Source organism: Rhinoderma darwinii, chromosome 2, assembly GCF_050947455.1.
Source record: "Rhinoderma darwinii isolate aRhiDar2 chromosome 2, aRhiDar2.hap1, whole genome shotgun sequence".
Lineage (NCBI taxonomy): Eukaryota > Metazoa > Chordata > Amphibia > Anura > Rhinodermatidae > Rhinoderma > Rhinoderma darwinii.
This window is the reverse complement of record NC_134688.1, coordinates 218,417,010-218,443,614: the sequence shown is the minus strand read 5'-3', so window position 1 is coordinate 218,443,614 and position 26,605 is coordinate 218,417,010. Positions and strand designations below refer to the sequence as shown.

Genomic DNA, 26,605 nt, shown 5'->3' with positions numbered 1-26,605 from the left:
GTTTTGAATACTTTGAGGGGTGAAGTTTTTAAAATGGGGTGACTTTTTGGGGGTTTCTAATATATAAGGCCCTCAAAGCCACTTCACAGCTGAACTGGCCCCTGTAAAAATGGCCTTTTGAAATTTTCTTGAAAATGTGAGAAATTGCTGCTAAAGTTCTAAGCCTTGTAACGTCATAGAAAAATAAAAGGATGTTCAAAAAACGATGCCAATCTAAAGTAGACATATGGGGGATGTTAATTAGCAATAATTTTGTGTGGTATAACTGCCTGTCTTACAAGCAGATACATTTAAATTGAGAAAAATGCTAATTTTTGCAATTTTTCGCTAAATTTTGGTGTTTTTCACAATTAAATACTGAACATATCGAGCAAATTTTGCCAGTAACATAAAGTCCAATGTGTCACGAGAAAACAATCTCAGAATCGCTTGGATAGGTGAAAGCATTCCGGAGTTATTACCGCATAAAGTGACACATGTCAGATTTGAAAAATGAGGCTCGGTCAGGAAGGTCAAAAGTGGCTAAAGAGGGAAGGGGTTAAAGGGATCCTGTTATCAACATCTTACCTGTCAAACTCACCTGACCCCTCAATGGCCGCAGCTGTCCAGAGTTCTTTCCTGTTCTCTTCTTTCCTGAAGTCCTCCTCTGTCTGTAAATATAGTCGTTTAAACTTTTCCCGCCTTTTATGGTAATTAGTTTTCCCTCTGGGACTCCGCTTCTTAACCCCGCCCACCGCCGGCACCTGTCAGGCCCTGACTGGCTAAGGAGCTGTCAATCAAAAAGAAGGAGGTGGAGTCCACTCTGAGATGCTGGAGGAATGAAAATCTGACTCTTTTCAGATGAAGATTTGACTCTTCTGCTCATTTGCATACGGCGTGGGACCACTGAAAAACGGAATACTAAAGGTACAGAACTTCCTTAGAACATATTTATAGCTTAGATGACAATGATTTTTCACCCACTTTCACCAAGTATTGCTGGCTTTATAGCTAAAATGCTGGTGACAGGTTCCCTTTAAGGCAGACAAAAAAAGAAAAAACAAACTTTTGAAAAAAACACTTCTGTTCAATAAAATATTTTTTTATTCAATAAAAGCAACAAAACATAAAAGAAAATATATTAGAGTTCATCGCAACCGTATAGACTTGTAGAACAAATTGACTTGTTTTTTTTATACTACAAAGTAAAAAAAACAAAACATAATTACAGATTTGTTATATATTTTTTTTCTAAAAGTTAAATGCTAATGTGCCTTAAAATGTCATTGAAAAATGCAACTCGTCCCACAAAACCAACTATGTCAACAAAAAGTAAAAAGTTCTTGGAATGAGGTAAGGCTAAAACAGGAAAATATACTGTGTCCTGCAGGCCAAAATTATCTGCGACCTTAAAGTGTAGCTAAACGTTCGACAAACTTCTGACATGTCATAGTGATATGTCAGAAGTTTGGATTGGTGGGGGTCCGAGCACTGAGACCCCCAACAATCGCTAGAAGGAAGCAGCTGAAGTGCTCGTGTGAGTGCTCAGCCGCTTCGTGTCTGTTCGGCTTTTTCCGGAAATAAATGTATCGGTGTACGGACTCAATAGAAAGTTTATGAGCCTGTTCTCCGATACATCGGCTTTCCGGAAAAAGCCAAACAAACATGAAGCAGCTGAGCGCTCACACGAGTGCTTCGGCTTCTTCGTTCTAGAGATTGGTGGGGGTCTCCATGCTCGGACCCCCCCCAACAATCCAAACTTCTGACACGTCACTATGACATGTCAGAAGTTTGTCAAACGTTTAGCTACACTTTTTAAGGGGATAATGAGATTTTTCTAACTAAACAAACTTACCGTAGGTAGAAATCCTATGGATTCAAACTTAAAACAGCCAAAATTGACTTTTCTTTTATACAGCAAGAGATGCCTCTCGAGCCTACGTGACCGGTGACTTCACAGAAGGCGGCCTCGTAGATGATGTGTCCGAACTCTCACCCTCGCAGATGCTACACCTCAACAACTGGCTGCGCTTTTATCATAAGAATTATGCAGTCGTTGGTATGTCTTTAGATTGGCAATGTCAAATAAACTTTTTGGCAATACGAGACTGCGGTGCTGATAATAATGTTGTTCTAGCGAGCTATAACATTGGCTCTTGTGTCATCAGCTCTTGGGTACATCTTTCTAGAAAATAGTAATTTTTGTCTTTTTTTCTTTAAGGTAAACTAATGGGACACTTTTATGATGACGATGGAAATCCGACCAAAGCTTTAGAAGATGCATTAGCAGTCATTGATGTTGGGTTAAGATTAAAAGAGCAGAGACATGAAGAGAATAAGCAATTTCCACCCTGTAACTCGGAATTTAGCTCTGGTACCAGCAGAGTGTGGTGTTCCAAAAATAGGTAAGGAAATCCACTATAATTTGATGTCCCATATGATAATGAGGTTTCAAAGGGACCTGTCAGGCCCTTGCTATAAATAGTTTTAGCCCCAATGCACATGACCGTGTCTGCTTCCCGAGTCCCGTCCGTGATCCGTGGAAAGATAGGATGTGTTCCATCTTTCCACAGATCGGAGATCCGGGTCCGTTCTCACGGACCTGATTCACCCACTAAAGTGAAAGCTGTCGGATGCTGTGAAAAAAACGGCCCAAATGGCACTCGGTCGTGTGCACGAGGGCTGATTGTTTATGTCCTGTATGAAAAGTAGTATATTTATCAAACGACACAATTTGTGGCAAATTTAAACATTTTGCTTTACCAGCAGCAGATTTGACCCCTTGGCACTCCAGGCCTTTTTCAGGTTTTTCATTTTTGTTTTTTCCTCCCCACCTTCCAAAAGCCATAACTTTCTTTTTTAGGGTATGTGCACACGGCAGCGTCCGATACGGCCGAAAAACAGCTCCGTAATTGCTCGTCCTCGCATTTTGCGAGGCGTCATTGACGGCCGTAATGTGGAGCTGTTCTTCGTTGAATTCAATGAAAAATGGCTCAAATTATGTCCAAAAAAGTGTCCTGCACTTCTTTTGACGAGGCTGTATTTTTACGCGTCTTCGTTTGACAGCTGTCAAACGACGACGCGTAAATGACAGGTCGTCTGCACAGTACGTCGGCAAACCCATTCAAATGAATGGGCAGATGTTTGCCGACGTATTGGAGCCGTATTTTCAGGCGTAAATCGAGGCAGAATACGCCTCGTTTACGTCTGAAAATAGGTCGTGTGAACCCAGCCTTATTTTTCGACCTTATGAGTGCTTGTTTTTTGCAGGACAAGTTGTAGATTTTAATGTCACCATTTAAAGTACCACATAATGTACTGGGAAACGAAAAAAAAAATATGTTGGCGAGGTAGAATTAAAAAAAACCGAATTCCCACATAGTTTATTTATTTTTAATTTTTTTTTGTATAGTCTTTCACCATGCGGTAAAAACAACACGTTAAGGCCTTATTCACACGAACGTGTGCGTGTTGCAGTTGCGTGTGTCATCAGTATGTGCTGCGTCTCTGCGGGATTGTCACGCATATGCCATGCTTATGACACGCGGTTTTGACGTTTAGAAAAATAAATGAAGGAAGTGCTTTTATTTTTTCCTTAATTTCTTTATCTACTGTTGCGCGAATCACGAGCGTCACACGGAAGTGCTTCCGTGTGCAGTGCGTGATTTTCACGCACCCATTGACTTCAAGGGGTGCGTGATGCGTGAAAAACGGCCAAATATAGGACATGTCACGAGTTTTACGCAGCGGACATATGCTGCGTGAAAATCACGGACTGTCTGAATGGCCCCATTCACTAACATAGGTCCGTGCGACGCGCCTAATACACGTTCGTGTGAATAAGGCCTAAAGGCTATGAACACCTTTTGAGGGAACTTTTTAATAAATAGATCGTTTTAATTTTGGAGATACAGCTATAATGTATTCTTTATACAGAACAGCTGTTTTGCTTGTTTTACACTGAATCAGTCAGTCCCGCGGACCTGACGGGTTCAGGGTCGGCAGGTCCTGTAATCGATCGTTTACAGGTGGATTCTGCATGCCACAGACACGCAGGACCCGCAAACAGTCAACCTGTTCCTTTTTTCTTTCCCATATTGCTTGAAACCTGTGGCCTGCTTAATAATGTGGAACGTCCTTCTTAGGGTATGTTCACACGGCAGCATCCGTAACAGCTGAAATTACGGGGATGTTTTCAGGAGAAAACATCCCTGTAATTTCAGCCGTAACGGCATGTGCAGGCGCTTGAACGCCGCGTCCATTACGGACGTAATTGGCGCTGCTTTTCATTGGAGTCAATGAATAACGGCTCCAATTACGCCCCAAGAAGTGACAGGTCACTTCTTTGACGCGGGCGTCTATTTACGCGCCGTCATTTGACAGCGGCGCGTAAATATACGCCTCGTGTGAACAGACAAACGTCAGCCCATTGCTTTCAATGGGCAGATGTTTATCAACTCTTTCAAGCCGCATTTTTCGGACGTAATTCGGGGCAAAAACGCCCGAATTACGTCCGTAATTAGTGTGTGTGTGAACCTACCCTTAAGTAGTTTTCCTTTGATTGGGCACACCTGGCAAACTAATTATCACAGGTGTCTGAGATTTATCACAATGATCCAAAGAGCCCTAAGACGCAATACCAGCCATGAGTGTAATTGAAAACTAATAATTAAATGTTTATGACACTTAAATCCAATGTGCATAATAATTTGGAACATGGTGTAATTACAAAGTTACACTAAACACAGATATCTATTTATTAAAAAAAAAAAAAATCCCTCAAAGGTATACATAGCCTTTCATTTTATCCTGTTTTTTTTTTTTTTATGATGTACTACTTTTACAAAGAAAAAGCAATTTGTTAAAAACAATTCTGTCGCCATATTTTGAGAGCCATAACTTTTTTTATTTTTTCGCCGATGGAGTGGAGTGAGGGCTTGACCAAAAAACAGCATTTCTGGCTTTGGGAACTATTTATTTTTTTACAGCGTTCATCCGCCAAGTTATATTTTAATTGCTTGGACATTTAAGGACATGGCAATACCATTTTTGTTAATTTTTTATTTAATTTTTTACATTACTGTAGAGGGACAAACTGGAAAAGATTTGAAGATTTCCATGTAAAGGATGAATGTGTTTTGCACAGAAATTAGTCTATCTACTGTTTTAGGAAGGAGTTCTCAATCAAAAAGCGATATGTCGTAGTCGCTTTGAGACATGCAGGGCATAGACTGTGGTAAATTGCTTGCCTGGAGAAGGTTTCTCTTGGTGGTATGCAGAGTACCCTCAAGAAATACGCTGAAAACAGACGTGTACATGATCGATCACGTCCTGGAAAACTTTGTGTGACCACAAAACAGGAGGACAAATTTATCAGATTGTGTTCCAAAAGGGACAGATTGAAGCTCGTCAGATCTGTGAGGCTCAGATGGAAACGAGGAAGAAAAATGTGTCGATCGCGTTTGTCAAATGCTGCCTTGAAGCCAGTGGCTTGAAGGGAAAACCGTTGCTTAGGCCCATTAAATAACATAAGAGGCTATTGTAGACTAGACCGCACATGAGCTGGACTGCTAGTCAGTGGAAGAAGGTTCTTTTTCAGAGATGAATCAAAATTTGAGGTGTGGGTTCAAGCGTTTGACAGGTTAGCGCATTCTTCCTGTTTGTACTTAGTCCGCAGTCAAGCATGGAGGGGGTTTCATTATGGTCGGGGGATGTTTCGGAGATGGTAAAGTTGGCGACCTACTAAAAATCAAGAAAGAAGACAAACTGGACCCCACAACCTGGATACAATCAAACTATGTATTACTAGATTGACTGTTTAAAAAAAAAAAGTTAAATCGGAGATCTTGGACCAACAGCACAAAGTAACACACCATCTCAGCATGGAGGAAAGGAATGCAACAAAATCACTAAAATCCAACAGCATCAAACCCGCTGATAAAGGAGGCGCTGTAGTAATTCTGAATACATCCGATTACATCCAGGAGGCACACAGACAATGCTCAGACAGAAAATACTACACCCTGCTTAACCCGTTAGTGACCGGCCCATCGTGTTTCTACGTCGGTCACTAACGGGCCTTATTCCGATGCCATAGTCTTTTTACATCGCGGCATCGGAATAAGTAAACGGAGCAGGGAGCTGTCAAATCTCCCTGCTCTCAGCTGCCAGAGGCAGCTGAGGGCTGGGGGTGTACCTGCTCTGCCGGGTGAGATCGATATTAGTATTGCAGTGTATTATAAATGCGATCACAGAATCGCATATTAAAGTCCCTTAGTGGGACTAGTAAAAAAGTTTATTAAAGTTAATTTAAAAAAAAAAAATGTGAAAAAAATGAAAAACCCAGCTTTTCCCCTTACAAAATGCTTTACTATTAAAAAAACAAAATAAAGTTAAAAAGTTACACATATTTGGTATCGCCGCGTCCGTAACGACCCCGACTATAAATCTATTACATTATTTAACCCGCACGGTGAACGCCGTAAAAAATTAAATAAAAAACTATGGAAAAATTGCTGTTTTCTGTGAATACTGACTTTAAAAAAATGTGATAAAAAGTGATCAAAAAGTTGCATCTACTCCAAAATGGTACCAATAAAAACTACAAGTCTTCCCGCAAAAAAAAAGCCCTCATACAACCGCATCGGCGAAAAAATAAAAACGTTACGGCTCTTCAAATATGGAGACACAAAAACAAATAATTTTGAAAAAAAAAGCGTTTTTACAGTGTAAAAGTAGTAAAACATACAAAAACTATACAAATTTGGTATCGTTGCAATCGTAACAACCCGCTGAATAAAGTTATTGTGTTATTTATATCACACGGTAAACGGTGTAGATTTAAGACGCGAAAAAGAGTCGCGAAATGTCAGGTTTTTTTCTATTTCCCCCCCCCCCCCAAATAAAAGTTAATGAATAAATATGTCCCCCAAAATGTTGCTATTAAAAAATACTACTTGTCCCGCAAAAAACAAGACCTTATACAGCTATGTAGACGCAAAAATAAAAAGGTTATAGCTCTTGGAATGCGACGATGGAAAAACTTAAAAAATGGCTTGGTCATTAAAGGGGTTTTCCAATCCTTTTTTTTTTTTTTTTAAATCAATGCAATGTTCCTCTATTAATATATTAGTGCGCTCTGACTATCTTTTTCTTGATAATAAATGGTTTTAGTAACATTACTCCCTATTGTTTACCTTGAGAGGTTTGTTTTGCTCAGTAAGTTCATTCCTCTTCTCTTCCTGTGTTTCTCATCCCTGCATGCACTGCTCTAGTCCCAGCATGCAATGTGCATGCAGCAGTGCACTTGCTCCGCCTACTACACCCAGCTCTACTAACTTCTGCAATCTCAGTCTTCATTTTGGTGCTCTCATTCTATTACTGATAGCACAAGCTGAAATCACTGGATATCTGCGTTTTTAACCTCTTAACGTCGAAGGGCGGATATATCAGTCCTCTGCAGCTGCTAGTTCGCGCAGGAGGAGGGATATATCCGTCCTGTGATCGCGCGGGTACTGCCAGTGTACCCACACGATCAGCGGCAGGAGCACGGCTGTTATACACAGCCTGGCTCCTGCTGCAACTGCGGGAATCGAAGCGCGCTCCGATTCCGGCAGTTTAACCCATTAAATGCCGCTGTCAATAGTGACAGCGGCATCTAATGTGTTTGACAGAGGGAGGGAGCTCCCTCTGTTTTATACTGACAGGCAATAATGCTTTGGTATACGAAGTATACCAAAGCATTATATATGCGATCGGCACATCGCATAGTGAAGTCCCATGGTGGGACTAAAAAAAAAATGGCAATCCGTTAAATAAAGTTGGTGAAAAAACAAAAAAAAAATAACAGTGAAATACTTTTTTAAAGTAAAAGTGTCAAAACAAATCACACATACACATATATGGTATCCCCGCGATCGTAACCACTTGAACAATAAAATTAACACATTAATTAAACCGCTGGATGAACGGCGTCCAAAAAAACAACGGCAAAATTCGCTCTTTTCTCCCATTCCCACCATAAAAAATTCCTATGTCCTATGTACCCCAAAATAGTACTAATGAAAACTACACATTGTCCCGCAACAATCAAGCCCACTTACGGCCACATAGACGGAAAAATAAAACCGTTACGGCTCTTGGAATGCGGTGATGCAAAAACAAGTAATTTTTTTCTAAAAGGGTTTTTATTGTGCAAAACATAAAACCTTTACATATTTGGTATCCCCGTAACCGTGCCGAGCCATAGAATAAAGTTAACATGTTATTTACGCTGCATAGTAAACGGCGTAAATTTATAACGTGAAAATCAATACTGGAATAGCTGCTTATTTTCAATTCTCTCCTAAAATAAAGTTAATAAAAGTTAATATATTATATGCATCTAAAAATGGTACAATTACAAAATACAACTCGTCCCGCAAAAAACAAGCCCTTATACGGCTATGTCGACGGAATAAAAAAAAAGTTACGACTCTTGGAATGCGACCGTGAAAAAAACAAAAATAATCCTTGGTCATTAACGTGCAAAATGGCCCGGTCATTAAGGGGTTAAACGGTTTGAAGAGGTCTTGTGGTACCAAAACAGTGGAAACCCCCAAAAGGTGCCCCCATTTTGGAAACTAGACCCCTTGAGGAATTCATTGTAGTTTTCTTGGGGTGCATGCGGCGTTTTGATCAGTTTTTATTCTATTTTTAGGTGGCGTGGTGACTAAAAAAACAGCAATTCTACTATTGTTTTTTTATTCTATTTTTGTTACAGCGTTCACCGTGCGCTATAAATGACATATTCACTTTATTCTGCGGGGCGATACGATTAGGGCTCATTTACACGAGCGTGTTATACATCCGTGCAACGCGCGTCGCAGGGACCTATGTTAGTCTATGGGGCCGTGCAGCCAGGTGCGTGATTTTCACGCAGCGTATGTCCGCTGCGTGAAGCGCACGACGTCCTATATTTGTGCGCTGTTCGCACATCACGCACCCATTGAAGTCAATGGGTGCGTGAAAACCACGCATGTGGCACGGAAGCAATTCCGTGGGACGCGCGTGATTCGCGCAACAGCACTGTAAAGGATGAATGAAAACAGAAAAGCACCACGTTCTTTTCTGTTTACAAACATCCAAACGGAGTGTCATAATGATGGCAGGCAGCCGCGCATCATAAAGGGCTGACACACGGAGCTGTTAATTGCCTTTTGCGCACGCAAAACGCCGCGCTTTTTGCTTGCACAAAGTGCACACGCTCGTGTAAACTCGGCCTTACGGTGACACCAGATGTTTATAGTTCTTTTATGTCTTATGGCGTTTGCACAATAAAATACGTTTTGTAAAAAATCATTCACTTTTTGTGTTCTCTTATTCTAAGAGCAAGAACTTTATTATTTTTCCATCAATAAAGCCGTGCGAGGACTTATTTTTTGCGTAACGAACTGTAGTTTCGATCAGGACCATTTTTCGGTACATGCGACTTTTTGATCTATTTTTAATAAATTTTTTGGGAGGTGAAGTGACCAAACAATTGTGATTTTGGTACGGTTTATTATTATTTTCTTTTACGCCGTTCACCGCGCGGGATAAATAACAAAATAATTTTGTAGTTCAGGCCGTTACGGACGCGGCGATACCAATTATGTATATTTTATTTATTTATATATTTTTATTAATAAAAAAGGACTGATAAGGGAAAAAAAGGGGATTTTTTTTAACTTTTATTTTCTTATTTTTACACCTTTTTTTTTTACTTTATTACTTTGTCCCACTAGGGGACTTGAGGGCAGGAGGCTCTGATCGCTATTCTAATACAATGCACTACATGCGTAGTGCAGTGTATTAGAACTGTCAGCTATTCACTGACAGCAAGCATAGTGGGTCCTGACTTTGTCAGGACCCATTAGGCTTCCGTCGATGGCATAGCCGGACGCCATTGTTTGGTGTCCGGTTGCCATAGTAACCATCGCCGGCCGCTATCGTGTAGCAGGCCGGCGATGGTAACTTAACCCCTAAAAAGCCGCGATCTCTATTGAACGCGGCTTTTAAGGGGTTAGACAGCGGGGACACAGCGATCGGTCCCCGCTGTAGGAGCTGCGGCAGCTGCTGTACGAGACAGCAGCTGTCACAGCTCCTGCACCTGTCGGGAAGACGGCCGAAACGGCCGTTATTCCCGCAACTTCGTATTCCGTCGGTAATTTATAAGGGGTTATAATTTCACAGAGCATGCGCGGTGGAGTGTGTTAACCACGCATGCTCTGAGATAAAGAAGCACGTGGTACGGTTACGTCATTTGTGACGTAACCGTACAGTGTGAAAGCCGGAAACCGGAAGCAAGGCAGAAGACTAAATGGACGGGTCTGCACAGGAAGTGCAGATTTTGCTTCACTAAGGGGGCGGTGACGGAGGAGGATATACGACGCTACAGCCATCTGATGAAACGTAAGTACATTGTAAAGTTATATCATTTTCATTGTTTTATTTAAATAAATGTAATTTTTTAGTTCCGGAATACCCCTTTAAGGTTTAAAATAGGCTGGTCATTAAGGGGTTAAAGAAGACCCCACCAAACAATATACAGAGGAACTTGTCCATAGCCTCAATAGTTTCAATGCTGTGTCAGACAGCATACTGGACCTTATACCGCACAATCCCAGAATAGGTATATTCTACATGTTACTCAAAATACATAAAGAAGGCAATCCTCACAGGCTTTTGCGGTGGGAAGGGCGCATAGGGTTCCAGCTAGGCCGCCACCTCCAGGAGCGAATCCTCGACCATTCCTGGCGAGATTGTTAAATTGCAAGGACCGGGACCTGGTCCTACAAGCTGCCAGACGCAAGGGAGCGATTAAGGTGGATAACGCCACGGTTTCGATTTTTCCCGATTTCTCCCCGGAGTTACAACGCCAACGAGCATCATTTGTGATGATTAAAGGGAAACTGCGGGACAGACAAATAGCCTATTCTATGGCATATCCGGCTCGCTTGAGAGTTGTAGATGGCGATCGAGCGGTATTTTTCACCAACCCTGAGGAAGCGGATGAATGGCTGCTGAGGAATAAGAGATCGCCTAGACGCTGAAGGAAAATTTTTGGGGACATACGCACAGGAATGGTGAATATGTATCCTGAACGGACATTCGCTGTTATATATTTGTGGCCTTTGCACATGGGGAGGACAAGGTTCTCTGTTTAATGCATATTGTCTTACCTTTCTGATGTTGTCATATACCTCTGCTTGCTTCCTTATGATCAGAATGGTTGCAATTTTATGTACAGCGCCTGTAAGAATTTGTGCACGCATAAGGTTCCTCTGGCTTCATCGGGAGGAGTCTGACTAGGGGGACGTTTCCCCTCGAAGTCTACTCACAGTAAGGTCTCATTTACACGAGCGTGTGCGTTTTGCGCGTGCAAAAACGCAGCGTGTTGCGCGCGTTGGCATTGCGTTTTGACAGCGTATACGCTGCGTTGTTGCGTTTTTAATGCGCGCACGACTAGCGTTTGCCACGCACGTCAAAAACGCAGAGAGGATTCATGGCAAGCCCGCCTACAAATAGGCCAGCTGGCCCAACCCCTGCTTGCTAGGAGAAGCAGGTTTAGCACCTTAATCTCCGCCTCTGCCGAGCTCGCCGATGTGTAAAATGTGCCTTTGGCATTATGTCGAGCAGGTGGCGTGTCTTTCTGACGACAATGCCATTGTCCATGCAGAATGTGACACGTGTTATAGAATTGTGTGTCGGGCTGCATAACTTCTGCCGCATTAATGATGCTACCTTTGATGCAGAATATATTCTTACACATGCAGGCAGCAGCCTCACTGTCCCGGTTCTTCCTCTCGGCCGATCTCTCTCATCCGGCCTTCGCGTGAGGGATACTTTGGTGGCATATTTTGAGTGTCGAACTGGAGCCGCACCATGGGTGCGTGATGACCTTTGAAGGGTTCTCTGTTGTTTGTCGGCTTCCCTGTTGTTTGTCGGCTTCCCTACACACGTCACATGTGGCCTGTGGTTTTTCTTTTTTTAGGGGTTTGTGTTGGGTTAGGGACTTGCAAAACAAGAGGAGTCTTGACGCGGGTTGCGAGCTTACATCTGTCGGGGTTTGAGCAGGACTTTTGCAATTTGGCAACCTTCTTTCTGGAGATAGAATGTTGTGTGGGCTAAAGTTTGGAAAGTCCAATTGCTAGTGTACATAGTTTGCCTCGGGGCCCATGACCGCACCTAAACGTTCGCACCTCTTGCAAACCATATCAAACCCCGATTGATTAACTAAAACCTCATATCACGTGTGTATGCATTGGACCCAAAGCCCAGAAGTGTGAGAGGGTATAGGCAAATGAAATGTGGCACAAACATTGTGTTGAGGGGTATCAATGAAAAACCACACGAAATCTAACCAATCAACATCCAATTTTTTAATACTGTGTTTTGCAAAAACACAAACATTTTGCTTCAACCCAAAAACGCCAACATGGTGTCTAATATACATCCAAAAAACGGAGGACGGCGAGTTGCCATCCCTGCAGCAAAAACAACTCTAACGTCAAATATTCAGTCCTCCAACACACTCAAATGTGTTGGTACTGGTGGCCCGGGGACGAATACGCCGGCATTTCAGCACCACTATGCTGGACCTGGAGCTGTGGAGGTTGTTCCTCGCCAGCATAGTGGTGCTGATGTTGCCCGTGGTATGTTGGGACAGGGAAGTAGGGAGCCATAGGGCGCATATAAGGATGCGGATGTGGCATCTGGGGGGCTGGATGGAATGGGCCCGGCACCTGGGGCGTGGTGGCCGGCATGGCTGAACTGCGCCACTGCTCAATGGCCGTGAAGCACTGGTTGGGATTGTGGGGCGGTCTGGAAGCTTCGATCAACGTTACGATCGACGCTTGCAGACGGCCCATACGGTCCATGGGGACCAGCCGGAGTAGGGGAACGATGCTTCGCCCAAAGGCGTCGTTCCCGTCCTCATCTGCGGCTCGCCTCAAATACTCCAGGACCCGGGTATCTATTTGCCCAGCTGCGGAGGCCTGTTGAGCACCGGCCCGGCGAGTGCGGGCACGCACGGGGCGCTCCTCTGCCGGAGAGGCGACGGCCCGTGCAGACTGGCCAGGGGCGGGCTCCAGGGGTGTCGGCTCTGGGCTAGGGGGCAGGACATGGGCAGCAGGAGGTTCCGGCAGAGACTCTCCAACGTCTGTCTCCTCTGTGGTATCCTCCAAATTGTCGGTTGTTTTATAATGAGAAAATTACGTTAGAACAGAATATAGAACAATGCCCACAACAACACGATGGCAAACAGGACATGGGCGAACACACATTAGACACATGCAAAAGCAGAAACTCTTACGTGCGCATCTCCATGATATCCTTCAGGAACATCAGCTGTTTTGTGTACATATAGGGTCGCTTGCGAGATCCGCCATCTCCGCTGCGTCCCTTTTCACCCATTTCACGGCGGAATTGGTCACGGCAGCTCCGCCACCGTGTTTTGATCTCTTGGACTGTTGGAGTAAAAAACAAATATCACGCGATTAGAACTATGCCCTCTCACTTAAATCAGGGGCCCTGCACTGCCAATTACGTGGTCCACGGTGATGCGCCTGCTGCACCAAAGTTCCTCGGGCAAATGCGCAGAAGACACATACAGGGCCCCAGTTCTTCAATAGGGATGTCATGCATTGACAGAAAAAGCCTGGTACTCACCCAACCGACTGCGGTCCCGGGTTTGGCCACTCTCCCACTCCTAGCCAAACAGCTCCCTCGCGACCTCCTCCCAGGCGTCCTCCTTGACCGTGCGGTCGTGGTACGCCTCCGAGCGAGTGTCCCAAATTGCAGGATGTCCCTGGACCAGGACAAAGAGGCGCTCCACGTCCATCCCACGCGGCATGGCAGCAGATGTTCAGTGAAAGATAACTTCAGTCTCCAGTCACTAGCCTTGCCCACTCGCAGTGGAAACGCAAGCACTTCCTGGTTTTTGTTTGCTTTGTCAAGCTTTATAGACTGTCTTTCATGGACATAACAAGGGATGCGTGATTTTCGCGCATGCAACGCAGGAGCGTCCGTGTGGCATGTGTTGTTTTCACGCACCCATTGACTTCAATGGGTGCGTGATGCGCGAAAAACGCACGATTATAGAACATGTCCTGAGTTTTACACAACGCTCACGCACTGCGCAAATTTCACGCATCGTCTGCACTGCCCCATAGAGTAATATAGGTGCGTACGACACGCGTGAAAAGCATGCGCGTCGCACGCGCGTATATTACACTCGTGTAAATGAGGCCTAAAGCATATTATAGGGGGGAATCTGCTGGAGTACGCAGGCTGTTTTGTGAATTCACTGTGTGTATTCCTTAACGGTGGATACTACCTATATATATATATATATATATATATATATATATATATATATATATATTTATTCTACAGCTCCTGTTGAGCTCCTGATGGTTTACTGGGTGTTTGTATGTTTAAAGTTTCTGATCTCTGTACTAGAATTTGTCAGGCGACAGGTACGATACAGATTGGGATTTGAATATGCGAGGCAGGTACTACTTTGGGGGAGGGGGAGATGGGTAGAAATAGGGCTGACATTACTATATAGAAAGATTGCTCAGTATGGCATCACTTAAGTTTTTGTCCTGGAATGTGAGGGGCATGGGGACTCCAAAGAAACGTAATATGATTTTCTCTATGCTTAAGAAAGTGAATCTGCATATAATATGTCTACAGGAGACTCATTTGACAGCCGACACAGTACAATTTTTATGTAAGCCCTGGATTCAGTGGAGCAGACACTCTATAAGATCCTCTGCTTCTAGGGGGGTCTCTTTATTAATACATAGAACACTCAGGTGGGAAGAGTTGCATACCGAAATTGATCATGAGGGGAGATAAGTATTCGTTCATGCTAACATGAACTCCACACCTTATGTTGTAATGGGCGTATATAACCCACCACCAGGGTCTTTGGCACTAATTGGGGAAGCTGTTGCTTTTGTTTCTGCTTATCAAGAGGCCAGAGTGATCCTCCTGGGAGATTTTAACCTTACAATGGATCATTCTATTGATAGGTTCATGCTGAGGGGGGAAGCTGAGGTGCGACAGGGCACCTCTCCATTGGCCTCCCTCATGGATGAGATGGGCTGGATAGACTTATGGAGAAGTAGTCATCCAGGTGTTCGTGAATACACATGTCACACACCGCTGTTTGATGCACGTATAGATTATATTTTTGGTACACCATCTGTCTTTTATTCTATGGAAAACATTGAACATCTCCCTAGAGCGATATCTGATCACAGCCCGATACTCCAACTGCTGACACCAGATGTGGGCAGGATGGGAGCTATTAAGATTCACCCATTTTGGCTTCAATTAATTAAACCGAATGATAGGATCCCAGATCAACTCGATGTTTTTCTAGAGGTACACAGGCAAGAGCAGAATGGGTTGTTATTGTTGGATACTTTGAAAGCATATTTAAGAGGCTGTTTGAAATCATCGATATCCTACGTGAAGAGTTCCTCAGCTCAGCGGGAAACTGATCTGGCGGGTAGGTGTGGGGATTGGAGGCCGTGTTTGTAGGTGACCCCTCTTCACATAACAGAGAGGCTTGGCTCTTGGCGGGTAGGGAATATCTGCTGTTATTGCAGGAGAAGGCTGACTGTAGAATTTTCTTCACTGGCCAATCCTTTTTTGAATTGGGAAAGCAATCCAGCAAATTGTTGGCTCAAGTTGTGAGACAAAATACTATGTCTCCACCAGTGCTGGGTATTCGTAATGCCTAGAAAGATCTGGTTAATACCTCCCAGGAGATTATGGTGCAATTTGCCGTTTTCTATAGGGACCTATATATTTCCAGGGTTGGACACTCTATGGAAGATCTGGAGGGTTATCTAGATGGCATTCAATATCCACAGTTGTCGGCTGATGGAAGTACTTTGCTCGAGTCTCCCTTCACAGTGGAAGAGATCTCGGAGTGCATACTGGACATGACTAAGGGTAAGGCCTCGGGCCCTGATGGGATTCCTTTTGGAAGTTTACATTCAATATATTGATACATTGTCGGCCCAACTCTTATCTCTGTTTGAGGCGTGCTTGATGGCGGGTGACCTGCCGGATTCTATGAAAGATGCTACAATTGTAGTTTATTCTAAAACCAAGAAAGAACCCAGAGGAATGTGGCTCTTACCGACCCATTTCATTGCTTAACATAGACTATAAGATACTGACCAAACTACTGGCCAATAGACTGGCTCGGGTTATAAAAGAAGTAATACACTCGGATCAATCTGGATTTATACCGGGGAAATCCACCTCGGATAGTATACGTAGAGCTCAGGTGGTTACTCAGATAGGATGGTGGGAGCAGCAGGATTGGGCATTGGCATCCTTAGACGCAGCCAAGGCGTTTGACTCTGTTGAGTGGACTTACCTTTTTGAGGTGCTTAGGAGATTTGGGTTTGGGACTACTTTTATTAAGTGGATTAAAATCATATATAAAGACCTTCGGGCTTCGGTGGTGGTCAATAGGATTTTGTCCCCTTCCTTCTCTCTCTCCATAGAGGCACGAGGCAGGGGTGCCCATTGTCACCTCTGCTGTTTGCACTAGCCATAGAACCCTTGGCTATCTGCATCCGGAGTGATGCGGCCCTTCAGGGAATTCGGATTGGCCCGCGAGAAGATCGCATAGGATTATACGCCGATGATATGTTGCTATTTTTGGCCAATTGATGGAGGTGTTTAGCAGCTTTTCTGTCCTACATATTAATTGGAGTAAGTCCTACCTCATGCCTCTCCATTCTAATAACTGTGGGTGGGACTCACATTTTCAGGGCCTACAGGTTGTGCATAGTTTCAAATATTTGGGTATATGGATAGCTTGGGATAGCTCACATTCTTATGATATAAATGTTTACCCCTTACTGTCCTATTTGAAAGATAAATTTGCAATCTGGAAGACTCCTCCCCTTATCGGTAGCGGGTAGGATCAACCTCCTTAAAATGGTTGTGTTACCTAAACTGTTATATATCTTGGAACATGTGGACACACTGGTACCTAAAAAGTTCTTTCATTTGGTCAACTCTCTATTCTCTCCGTTTATTTGGGGTAAGAGTAGGCATAAACTCAAACTTGATACCCTGCAGAGACCTAAACAGATGGCTGGTGCGGCACTACCGGATGTGTTTCTTTATTATTTGGCAGGCCAGCTACGATATATTAGGCTTTGGCTCTTAGATGACCCTTTGCCCAACGCCGAATATCATGTAGCCCATTTCCTCAGAGTTCCTAATTTGTGGCCTGTTTTAGAACCACATGACTTTTAGTCCTAGACATACTCTACCACTGATTAAACTAGCGAAACATGTGTGGTCTCATGCAAAAACATTGTTGAATTATACTGATACTGTTGCTGAAATGCCTATTTGGTCCAACCACGGTCTGCTGCACTTTGTGGGTTTTCAGGATCATGCATTCTGGGAAGGTCTAGAGGTGAGACAAATGAAACATTTGAGTACTGATGATGGTCATGCTTTGTCAGCTAGGGAGATACAAGACGCATTCCAGGTACCAGAGAGGGACACATTTAGATGCGTACAACTACACCATGTACTTGGGTCCCAATTTAGGCACGCTCAGACCTTGATATCTTCCTTACCACTTTTATAGGGATACTCCGAACACAAGGCCCACGGGGGTTGACATCTGTAGTATGTACATTCCTTCTGTCTCGAAGGTTAGCTCGCGCTGAATGTGCGGTGGAACTCAGATGGAAGGGGCTGAACCCTACCTTGACTGAGGGGGATTGGATTGAAGCAATGTCTTCACACCTTTTGGTATCGCCTGCGGCGAATAATAAAATGACGCAGCTATATATCATTCATAGATGCTATATTACCCCAACCAGGCTATTGCATATGGGTAGAACTTCCTCGGCAAAATGTAAAAGATGCCATCATGATCGGGCGGACTTTGACCATATGATGTGGCACTGTCCGGTAATTGCCAGTTTCTGGAGAGGGGTTACAGATTTCCTCTCTTCCATAACGGATAAACGAGTCCCCTGCGAGCCTGGTATATGTTTATTGGGTTTGCTCCCGTTGGACTCCTGGACACATTATGAAGGTATATTTCTACGTGAGGCCCTGTTCATGGCCAGGAAGGCTATTTCACTTCGCTGGATGGGAGACCTCCATCCAACACTTCCACAATGGAAGAAGTTGATTAACTCGGTACTATCCTATGCTAACCTAGTGTATAAACATCGGGGATGTCAGTATAAGTTTATGGAGGTTTGGGGCCGGAGGTGCTCATCGCCCCTTGCATCTTTTAACGTGGGCCTCCCTCTCCATACAGGGGAGATATATGTGGGTTGAAGTGGTGAGGATGTGTGTCATAGAGTGGGCGGCTGCATCGTCTGGATGTAAAGAGAGATCAGACCTGGAATGTACAGTTCTTTTAATGTATTGATGTTTGCATTTGTCTAACTTCTCCCTCTAAATGTACTGTTTATATTCTGTGAAGTGCAGTATATTGATGTTCCACATCTCATTCGTATTGTACAAGGAGATCAACGTTGTTTTTTTGTTACATGAAAAAAAAAAATGGGTTTCTTGTATGTCACCCAACACGTTATGAGTATCATATACATGTATCACTTACTTTTCAATAAAAAGAGTTTTAAAAAATAAAAAGGCAATCCAGGGAGACCAATCATTTCTGGTGTTGGGACTTTAAGGGTATGTTCACACGCTTAGCAAAAAACGTCTGAAAATACGGAGCTGTTTTCAAGGGAAAACAGCCTCTGATTTTCAGGCGTATTTGGAGCTTCTTTTGAGGCTTCTTTTCAGGTGTTTTTTGAGGCATTTTTCCATACTGTTCAATGGAAAATCCGTTCCAAAAAACGCCTCAAGAAGTGACAGGCTACTTCTTTTTATGCTCTTTTTTTTAAAACAGAGGCGTAAAGATGCCCCGTATGAACTAAATGCTGTTTTTTCCATTGATTTCAATGGGCAGATGTTTGTAGGCGTTTTTCAATGCATAAAAACTCCCCGAAATACGCCTTAAAACACTGCGTGTGAACATACCCTAACTGATCACCATCAAAGACTGGCACTTTTCCTTGCAACAGTAGAAAATGCAAGGCCTGTACCAACATCTTGTCACCAAACACCATCCAGATACCAAACACGCAGCAGGACTATAAAATCACTGGTACATCCTCCAATGTGTGGACCAATGTGTACATGATCCTATGTACAAGGTGCATCAATAAAGGAATCTACATTGGAGAAACAAAACAAAACCTACAAACCAGGATGAATCTCCACAGACATACAATAAAACAGGAGGTGGATACACCCATGGGAAAACACTTCTCTAGACCAGACCACAGTATGTCCGATTTAAAGGTCCTAATATTGAAGGGTAATTTTAAGAATGATCAAAAATTTGGGAGATCAAGCTGATAACATTCATTGACACAAGGCCTCAATCTAACACCTGGATTTGTGAGCCACTACGTGGACACACGTCACATCACCCATCAGACTGTCGCCAGATCCCTTAACTCCTAAGTCATCACCCCTATAACCTCCGTTTTATTGCCCCGGCTTATCTTAAAGGGGTTGTCCCACAAACCACCTGTATCCCCTATCCACATGATAGGAGATACATGTGTGATCGCTGGGGATCCAACCGCTGGGATCCCTAGCGATAAGTAGAACGGGGAGCCGAAAGTCCCCTGAAGTGCTTCATGAAAATGGAGCGATTGTGCACATTCCTGACCAGTGCTTCATTAATTTCTATGGACCTTCCGGAGACAGCAGTCCCGGATGTCCTATAGAAATGAATGGAGTGCTGGTTAGGCATGCACACCAGTGCTCCACTCTCATGCAGAATTTTAGGGGACTTTCAGACTGGTCAGACCCCCAGCACTCACAAATGTATCCCCTATCCTGTGGAGGGGTACATGTGCTTTATGCATCAATAGTAGAGCAATATTGTGGAGCACACAGAGTCTTCAGCCATGTCGAAGCCAAAAAGTTGCCCTGGTATAGAGGAATACACTCTAAATTTACTGTAGTCTGGTTTTACTACCACTTCATTCGTCTGTTGGCACAGTGGTATCCCTTCTGCCCTGCATCAGCAACAAATGGCTTGTACTGTAATACATTTTTATGACATATCAATCATAGATGTTGTCCCTACTAGCAATGAAGCAATGGCCACTAATATGTGGTCAGGCTCTGTTATAATGAACAGAAGTGAAGAAAATCTAAAGTTGATGTGTATCACTGGTTTTATAGAACAAAAAACCCTTAAATTTCCGCATACAGACTCTTAGCAAATATTTTTCTCAATTCAATTAGCATAAAGTGTTACAGTTCTATACTACAGTGCGTCAATCATCAATGTGCACAAGCGCGACCGGCGCTCCATTCATTTCTTTGGAGCTGCCAAACACACAAGCCGGAGACAGACCCCGGAAATCCCATGCTCATGGAACACTTCGGGGGACTTTAGGTCCCCTGTTCTCATCGCTGTGTTTTGTGGGAGAACCCCTTTAATGATGTATCACCTCATATACTAATTGTCTTTGTGTAACATCTTAAATGATGTGCTTTCATTTGTATACACTCGCCTGAAGGAGCCTGTGTGCATATATAATTTTTCTCGTTCGCCAATAAGGCCTTATTCACCCAACCGTGTTCTGTCCATTATATACGTACCGCATTTCTGGGACCGAACACGGTTCAGGGAGCCAGGCTCCTAGCATCATAGTTATGTATGACGCTAGGTGTCCCTGCCTCCTCTTGGCAACACTGTCCTGTACTGGAACATTTCCGTGGGGAGGCAGTGACTCACAGCGTCTCACATAACTAACTAAGATGCTAGGAGCCCCTGCTCCCTGAACTATGTTCGACCCTGGTAATGTGACCCACATGTGGTCCGTATATTACGGTTGTGTGCATGAGGCCTAAAGGTATCATACTTACATTACTTTTGTCTTTTTTTGACACAAAAGTATTTAACATTGTATACTAAAAATCAAAGAAATCATTGACTCCAAGTGCTACTACAACATCCCAGTGCACCATGCCATCCCTTCTGGCAGCTGCCTTAAGGGCTGTTCACATATATCCATTGCTCCTGTCTGTTTCCCTCCCGTGTGTTGCAGAAAAGCTGGATGGAAACTGATGCTAAAACAGTTCTCATAGCTTTCTTTGGGATCTGTTCTGGCACATGGGACATAAGTTGTGGCGCCGGACCTGTGCATGAGCCGGATCCAAAAACATTACCTGCAGTGTTTTTGTGTCTGGCTCCCTGGGAGGTCTGGCGCCGTATCCTATCTTAATGCACTATTTGCAGCGTGAACGCCGGGTACACCTTCTGGCAGCACCTGACGTGGGTATCCTCGGCCAGAGAGTTGTTGATTGATTATATATACAGTGAAGGAAATAAGTATTTGATCCCTTGCTGATTTTGTAAGTTTGCCCACTGTCAAAGACATGAACAGTCTAGGATTTTTAGGCTAGGTTAATTTTACCAGTGAGAGATAGATTATATAAAAACAAAAAAACAAAACTGAAAATCACATTGTCAAAATTATATATATTTATTTGCATTGTGCACAGAGAAATAAGTATTTGATCCCCTACCAACCATTAAGAGTTCAACCTCCTCCAGACCAGTTACACGCTCCAAATCAACTTGGTGCCTGCATTAAAGACAGCTGTCTTACATGGTCACCTGTATAAAAGACTCCTGTCCACAGACTCAATTAATCAGTCTGACTCTAACCTCTACAACATGGGCAAGACCAAAGAGCTTTCTAAGGATGTCAGGGACAAGATCATAGACCTGCACAAGGCTGGAATGGGCTACAAAACCATAAGTAAGACGCTGGGTGAGAAGGAGACAACTGTTGGTGCAATAGTAAGAAAATGGAAGACATACAAAATAACTGTCAATCGACATCGATCTGGGGCTCCATGCAAAATCTCACCTCGTGGGGTATCCTTGATCCTGAGGAAGGTGAGAGCTCAGCCGAAAACTACACGGGGGGAACTTGTTAATGATCTCAAGGCAGCTGGGACCACAGTCACCAAGAAAACCATTGGTAACACATTACGCCGTAATGGATTAAAATCCTGCAGTGCCCGCAAGGTCCCCCTGCTCAAGAAGGCATATGTACAGGCCCGTCTGAAGTTTGCAAATGAACATCTGGATGATTCTGAGAGTGATTGGGAGAAGGTGCTGTGGTCAGATGAGACTAAAATTGAGCTCTTTGGCATTAACTCAACTCGCCGTGTTTGGAGGAAGAGAAATGCTGCCTATGACCCAAAGAACACCATCCCCACTGTCAAGCATGGAGGTGGAAACATTATGTTTTGGGGGTGTTTCTCTGCTAAGGGCACATGACTACTTCACCGCATCAATGGGAGAATTGATGGAGCCATGTACCGTCAAATCCTGAGTGACAACCTCCTTCCCTCCACCAGGACATTAAAAATGGCTCGTGGCTGGGTCTTCCAGCACAACAATGACCCGAAACATACAGCCAAGGCAACAAAGGAGTGGCTCAAAAAGAAGCACATTAAGGTCATGGAGTGGCCTAGCCAGTCTCCAGACCTTAATCCCATCGAAAACTTATGGAGGGAGCTGAAGATCCGAGTTACCAAGCGACAGCCTCGAAATCTTAATGATTTACAGATGATCTGCAAAGAGGAGTTGGCCAAAATTCCATCTAACATGTGTGCAAACCTCATCATCAACTACAAAAAACGTCTGACTGCTGTGCTTACCAACAAGGGTTTTGCCACCAAGTATTAAGTCTTGTTTGCCAAAGGGATCAAATACTTATTTCTCTGTACACAATGCAAATAAATATATATAATTTTGACAATGTGATTTTCAGTCCTTTATTTTATATAATCTATCTCTCACTGGTAAAATTAACCTAGCCTAAAAATTCTAGACTGTTCATGTCTTTGACAGTGGGCAAACTTACAAAATCAGTAAGGGATCAAATACTTATTTCCTTCACTGTATATATAGACAGTGACTTCAGGGTTCCTCCTGGACCAGAATCCAGAGTGTTACCGACGCTCTGGCTGGGATTCTGCTCCTGTTGAAGATAGTGCCACCCATGCCCTAATCACTGCACTGAATATGACATGTGACATTAAAATGTGTGTCAGACTTCAGTGTAGCGCCAATCTAATCTATCGTATACAAATTATCACAAACTATGTACCACTATGACTACCCTTTTTGGTGGACCATTGTGGTAAAAACAGAAGGTAAAACCTGATGACAACTAACAACAACTGATGGTTCTGTAGTAAAAAAATTGTGAAAAAGCCTGATGGCAACTGACAAATTTTTGCATCAGTTGTAATCACTGAGAGACAAAAATAACTGATGCTGATGCAACTGATATAGGTGAACGCACACTTATTGGTTGTGGTTTCCAGTACAGCAAGTGGACAACCCAAAACATACCTCCTGTCTTTGCAAAAAGTGTGTTCAGTCAAAAGAATGGCAACTGGTGCTGCAGAACATGGTTTGGTCACCCTAGAGACCCGATTGTAATCCAATTGAACTCCTTTGGGATCATCTGGACAGGTGTGTTTGAAATGTACAAGTTACGAGCTGAAATCACCTTTTGGAGTTCCTACAGAAGAAGTGGGCTGCAACTGGCGCTGAAAGAAGACAAGTTGACGGACAGAATGCCCCACGTTTGCACTACTGTGATCGCTGCTAAGAGTAGAATCTTTGATAAGAGAAAATTGTAAGGAAATCAAGGAATTCATTTGTAAACAATGTTCATGAGTACAAAACATGTTTATCTACCTATATACAGTAAATCCATATTCATCACAAACTAGCTATTTTCGTTCATTTCGAAAAAATAATCGATGATTTGGGTGGTGTATTGAAATTAATGAGCAGTGGTGCTCATACCCAGGATTGAGCGTAACTTTAGTAGGCACTCTGTATCCGCCTAAAATGATACATCCTAACTTATGGTCAAGCAGTTTGTCATGACACCATTGCAGATAAATTTAATCCAGCTGAATTTTTCTCTAGTGTAAGCAGCTACCTATAAAAGATGACAACACATATTTTGGTTTGCCATGAAAAAGAATGACTATTTCTTTACTTTGTATAAAAGGCATATTAAATACAAGAAGGGACCAGTTTATGCTGCTGTTTGCCAATGGTTATCGAAGTCTGGTTCAGTGGAACTGTGGGAGGCCCAGGCACTGCGGTGTTCAGGCGCTAAAATGTTCCTGTATAGATTGAAATGGGCCTAAAGCTGTGTTCACACGTTGCGGTTTGCTAAAAATATCAGCAAAAAGCACATGGTTGTTAAAAATCAGGGGCAGCTGGACTATATGTGTAACTTTTTGTACAATTACTTTTTGAAGCCAGCTATAACTTATCTAGTATCTTTTTTCTTTTTTTTATCTTTGTAGTGGTGGAATACAAAGAGATTGGGTTGGTGTCCCCAGAAAATTGTATCTCGCTGGATATGATGGACATCGGTGTGTATGTGTAAGGACAACCAGTGGCCCATCAGAAAATCCAGACTCTGGAGAACTTAACGACCGGGGAGATCTAGATAATCCTTCCCTAAAGGAATATAAAGACTGCAACCCACTGTTTGACTGGTGCTTACTTAAAGAATAAATTAGACTGTGCTACAGTTCATTGAAGAGCGGGCAGACCGATGTTACCATTATACAAATTTAGTAATTGCAATGCCTTTTAACATTAGTATTTCATTAAAGCGTAACTAAACGTTCGATCAACTTTTTATTTTCTAGCAGCATGTGTAATATAAATATATTTTGTAATATACTTTATTAATGAATTTGGGCTCCTTTTGTGTTATGTGTTTTAAATGGCCTCTCTGACACTTTTCTACCACATTTTATTTCTTATATTTCTCCTGAAATGCAGACAAAGAGAAAAGTTAAGGGTTCCTTCACATCTGCACTAGAGCTACGTTCCGTCGAAACGGATCCCTGACAGACGCAAATGGAAACCATAGATTTCCGTTAACATCACCATTGGTTTCGATGGTGACAGATCCGGTGCCAATGGTTTCCGTTTGTCTCCGTTGTGCAAGGGTTCCATCGTTTTGACGGAATCGACTACGCTATTGATTCCGTCAAAACGAGGGAAACCTTGCACAGTGTGGACAAACGGAAACCATTGGCACCGGATTCGTCACCATTGAAATGGTGATGGAAAGGGAAACTTATGGTTTCCATTTGTGTCTCTCAGGGCTCCGTTCCGACAGAGCCCTAGCGCAGATGTGAACGAAGCCTAAGCCAGGTAGTGCTTGTAAAGTAGAAACATGGAAGAGATAAAAACAAACCATACGGACGCAACACGCACATTCATATGCACGACAAATGGTCCATTTTTTGGAGATGCAAATCTGATACGGTAGTGTGAATAAGGCCTAAAGAGGACTTGTCAGGTTTTTATGTTGCCCTGTCTGAGGGCAGCATAAATTAGTGACTGACACGCTGATTTCAATGGTCTGTCACACGGACGTTGCGCATCTCAGACGTGAAAAATTTAAATTTTTCATGACCGAGGTGCATCCATGCTTTTCCCTGCGGGATGCGTTATCACGCATCCCCAATAGAGTCTATGGAGGGATGCGTGAAGCGCAAAAAAATAGGACATGTTTTAACGGCTGTCACACGGACGTATAACACGTTCGTGTGAATAAGGCCTTAGTAATGTTCAGTCGTTCTGTAATTTCTGTTAAACAAGTGCAATCAGGGTTTCTGTGCACTACTTTAGGCTGCAGCATTAAAACCTGACAGATTTGGTTTGAATATTTAAAAAAATGGTGACAAGGAGACGGACAAGGATGATGTCCTTCGTATACATAAAAAGTTGGTCTAAAAACGCTTTCAGTGTAATAAATATACTAAAAGTAGTACATATAAATAAACAAATGAGTCAGTACATAAAACTATTATCAAATCAAATCGCTCAACAACCATAAACTAAATTGTAAAATAACTTTTGGTCTTGCTCTTTTTATTTCCAGTGCAGATTCCCAGCCGGACGCCGTCCAAGGGTTAAACCACCTTTGCCTTTATTAAAAAATAATAGCCAAAAAGGTTCTACAACTTAGGCCTAATAGGCTGCCTCTCAGTGTGAAACAAGTAGTGCAATTTATTATACCTGCGTTCAGAAGTTCAGGCCTCCAAGTTGTTTTAGAAAAATAAAAGTTTTAAGTAATAAAAACAAAAATCCCCTTTTTTGCCTGATCAAGTCCTTTATTATTGAAAAAAAAAAAGTTATGGCTCTCAGAATATGGCGTTACCAAAACATGATACCGGCGTCCACAGCTGAAATCTATGAGGTATACAACGTATGTAGAACTACAATTTAAACAAAGATCATATTTGGAACTCTTCTTTTGTTACATTTAAACGGAAGGTTTTTATTCATTCTTGTCATTACATATGAAAGCTCCCTTTAGCTCTGGAAAAAGACTTTGGTTCACTAGAATATTATTTTTCTTTCTTAAATAACTTTAAAGAGGATCTATCACAAGTTTAGTAATGGCCAATCTCCTAACTGATCTAATAGGCACTC

At 42.9% G+C, this 26,605-nt stretch overlaps 1 protein-coding gene across 3 annotated transcripts in view; it reads left to right on the top strand.

Moving 5' to 3' along the window:
- The window catches only part of CYB5D2 (cytochrome b5 domain containing 2), a 30,275-nt gene extending 5,432 nt beyond the window's left edge, over positions 1–24,843 (top strand). Inside the window, exons 2-5 of one of the 3 annotated variants that reach the window (XM_075852851.1) lie at positions 841–906; positions 1,898–2,038; positions 2,201–2,384; positions 24,454–24,843. In XM_075852851.1, coding sequence (XP_075708966.1) covers positions 841–906; positions 1,898–2,038; positions 2,201–2,384; positions 24,454–24,667 — 605 coding nt within the window. In that variant the 3' untranslated portion in view covers positions 24,668–24,843. Of the gene's footprint in view, positions 1–840; positions 907–1,897; positions 2,039–2,200; positions 2,385–5,065; positions 6,064–24,453 lie in introns of those variants that run through there. The other 2 variants (XM_075852853.1, XM_075852852.1) reach the window with 2 other exon arrangements.
- Positions 24,844–26,605: the final 1,762 nt, after the last annotated feature.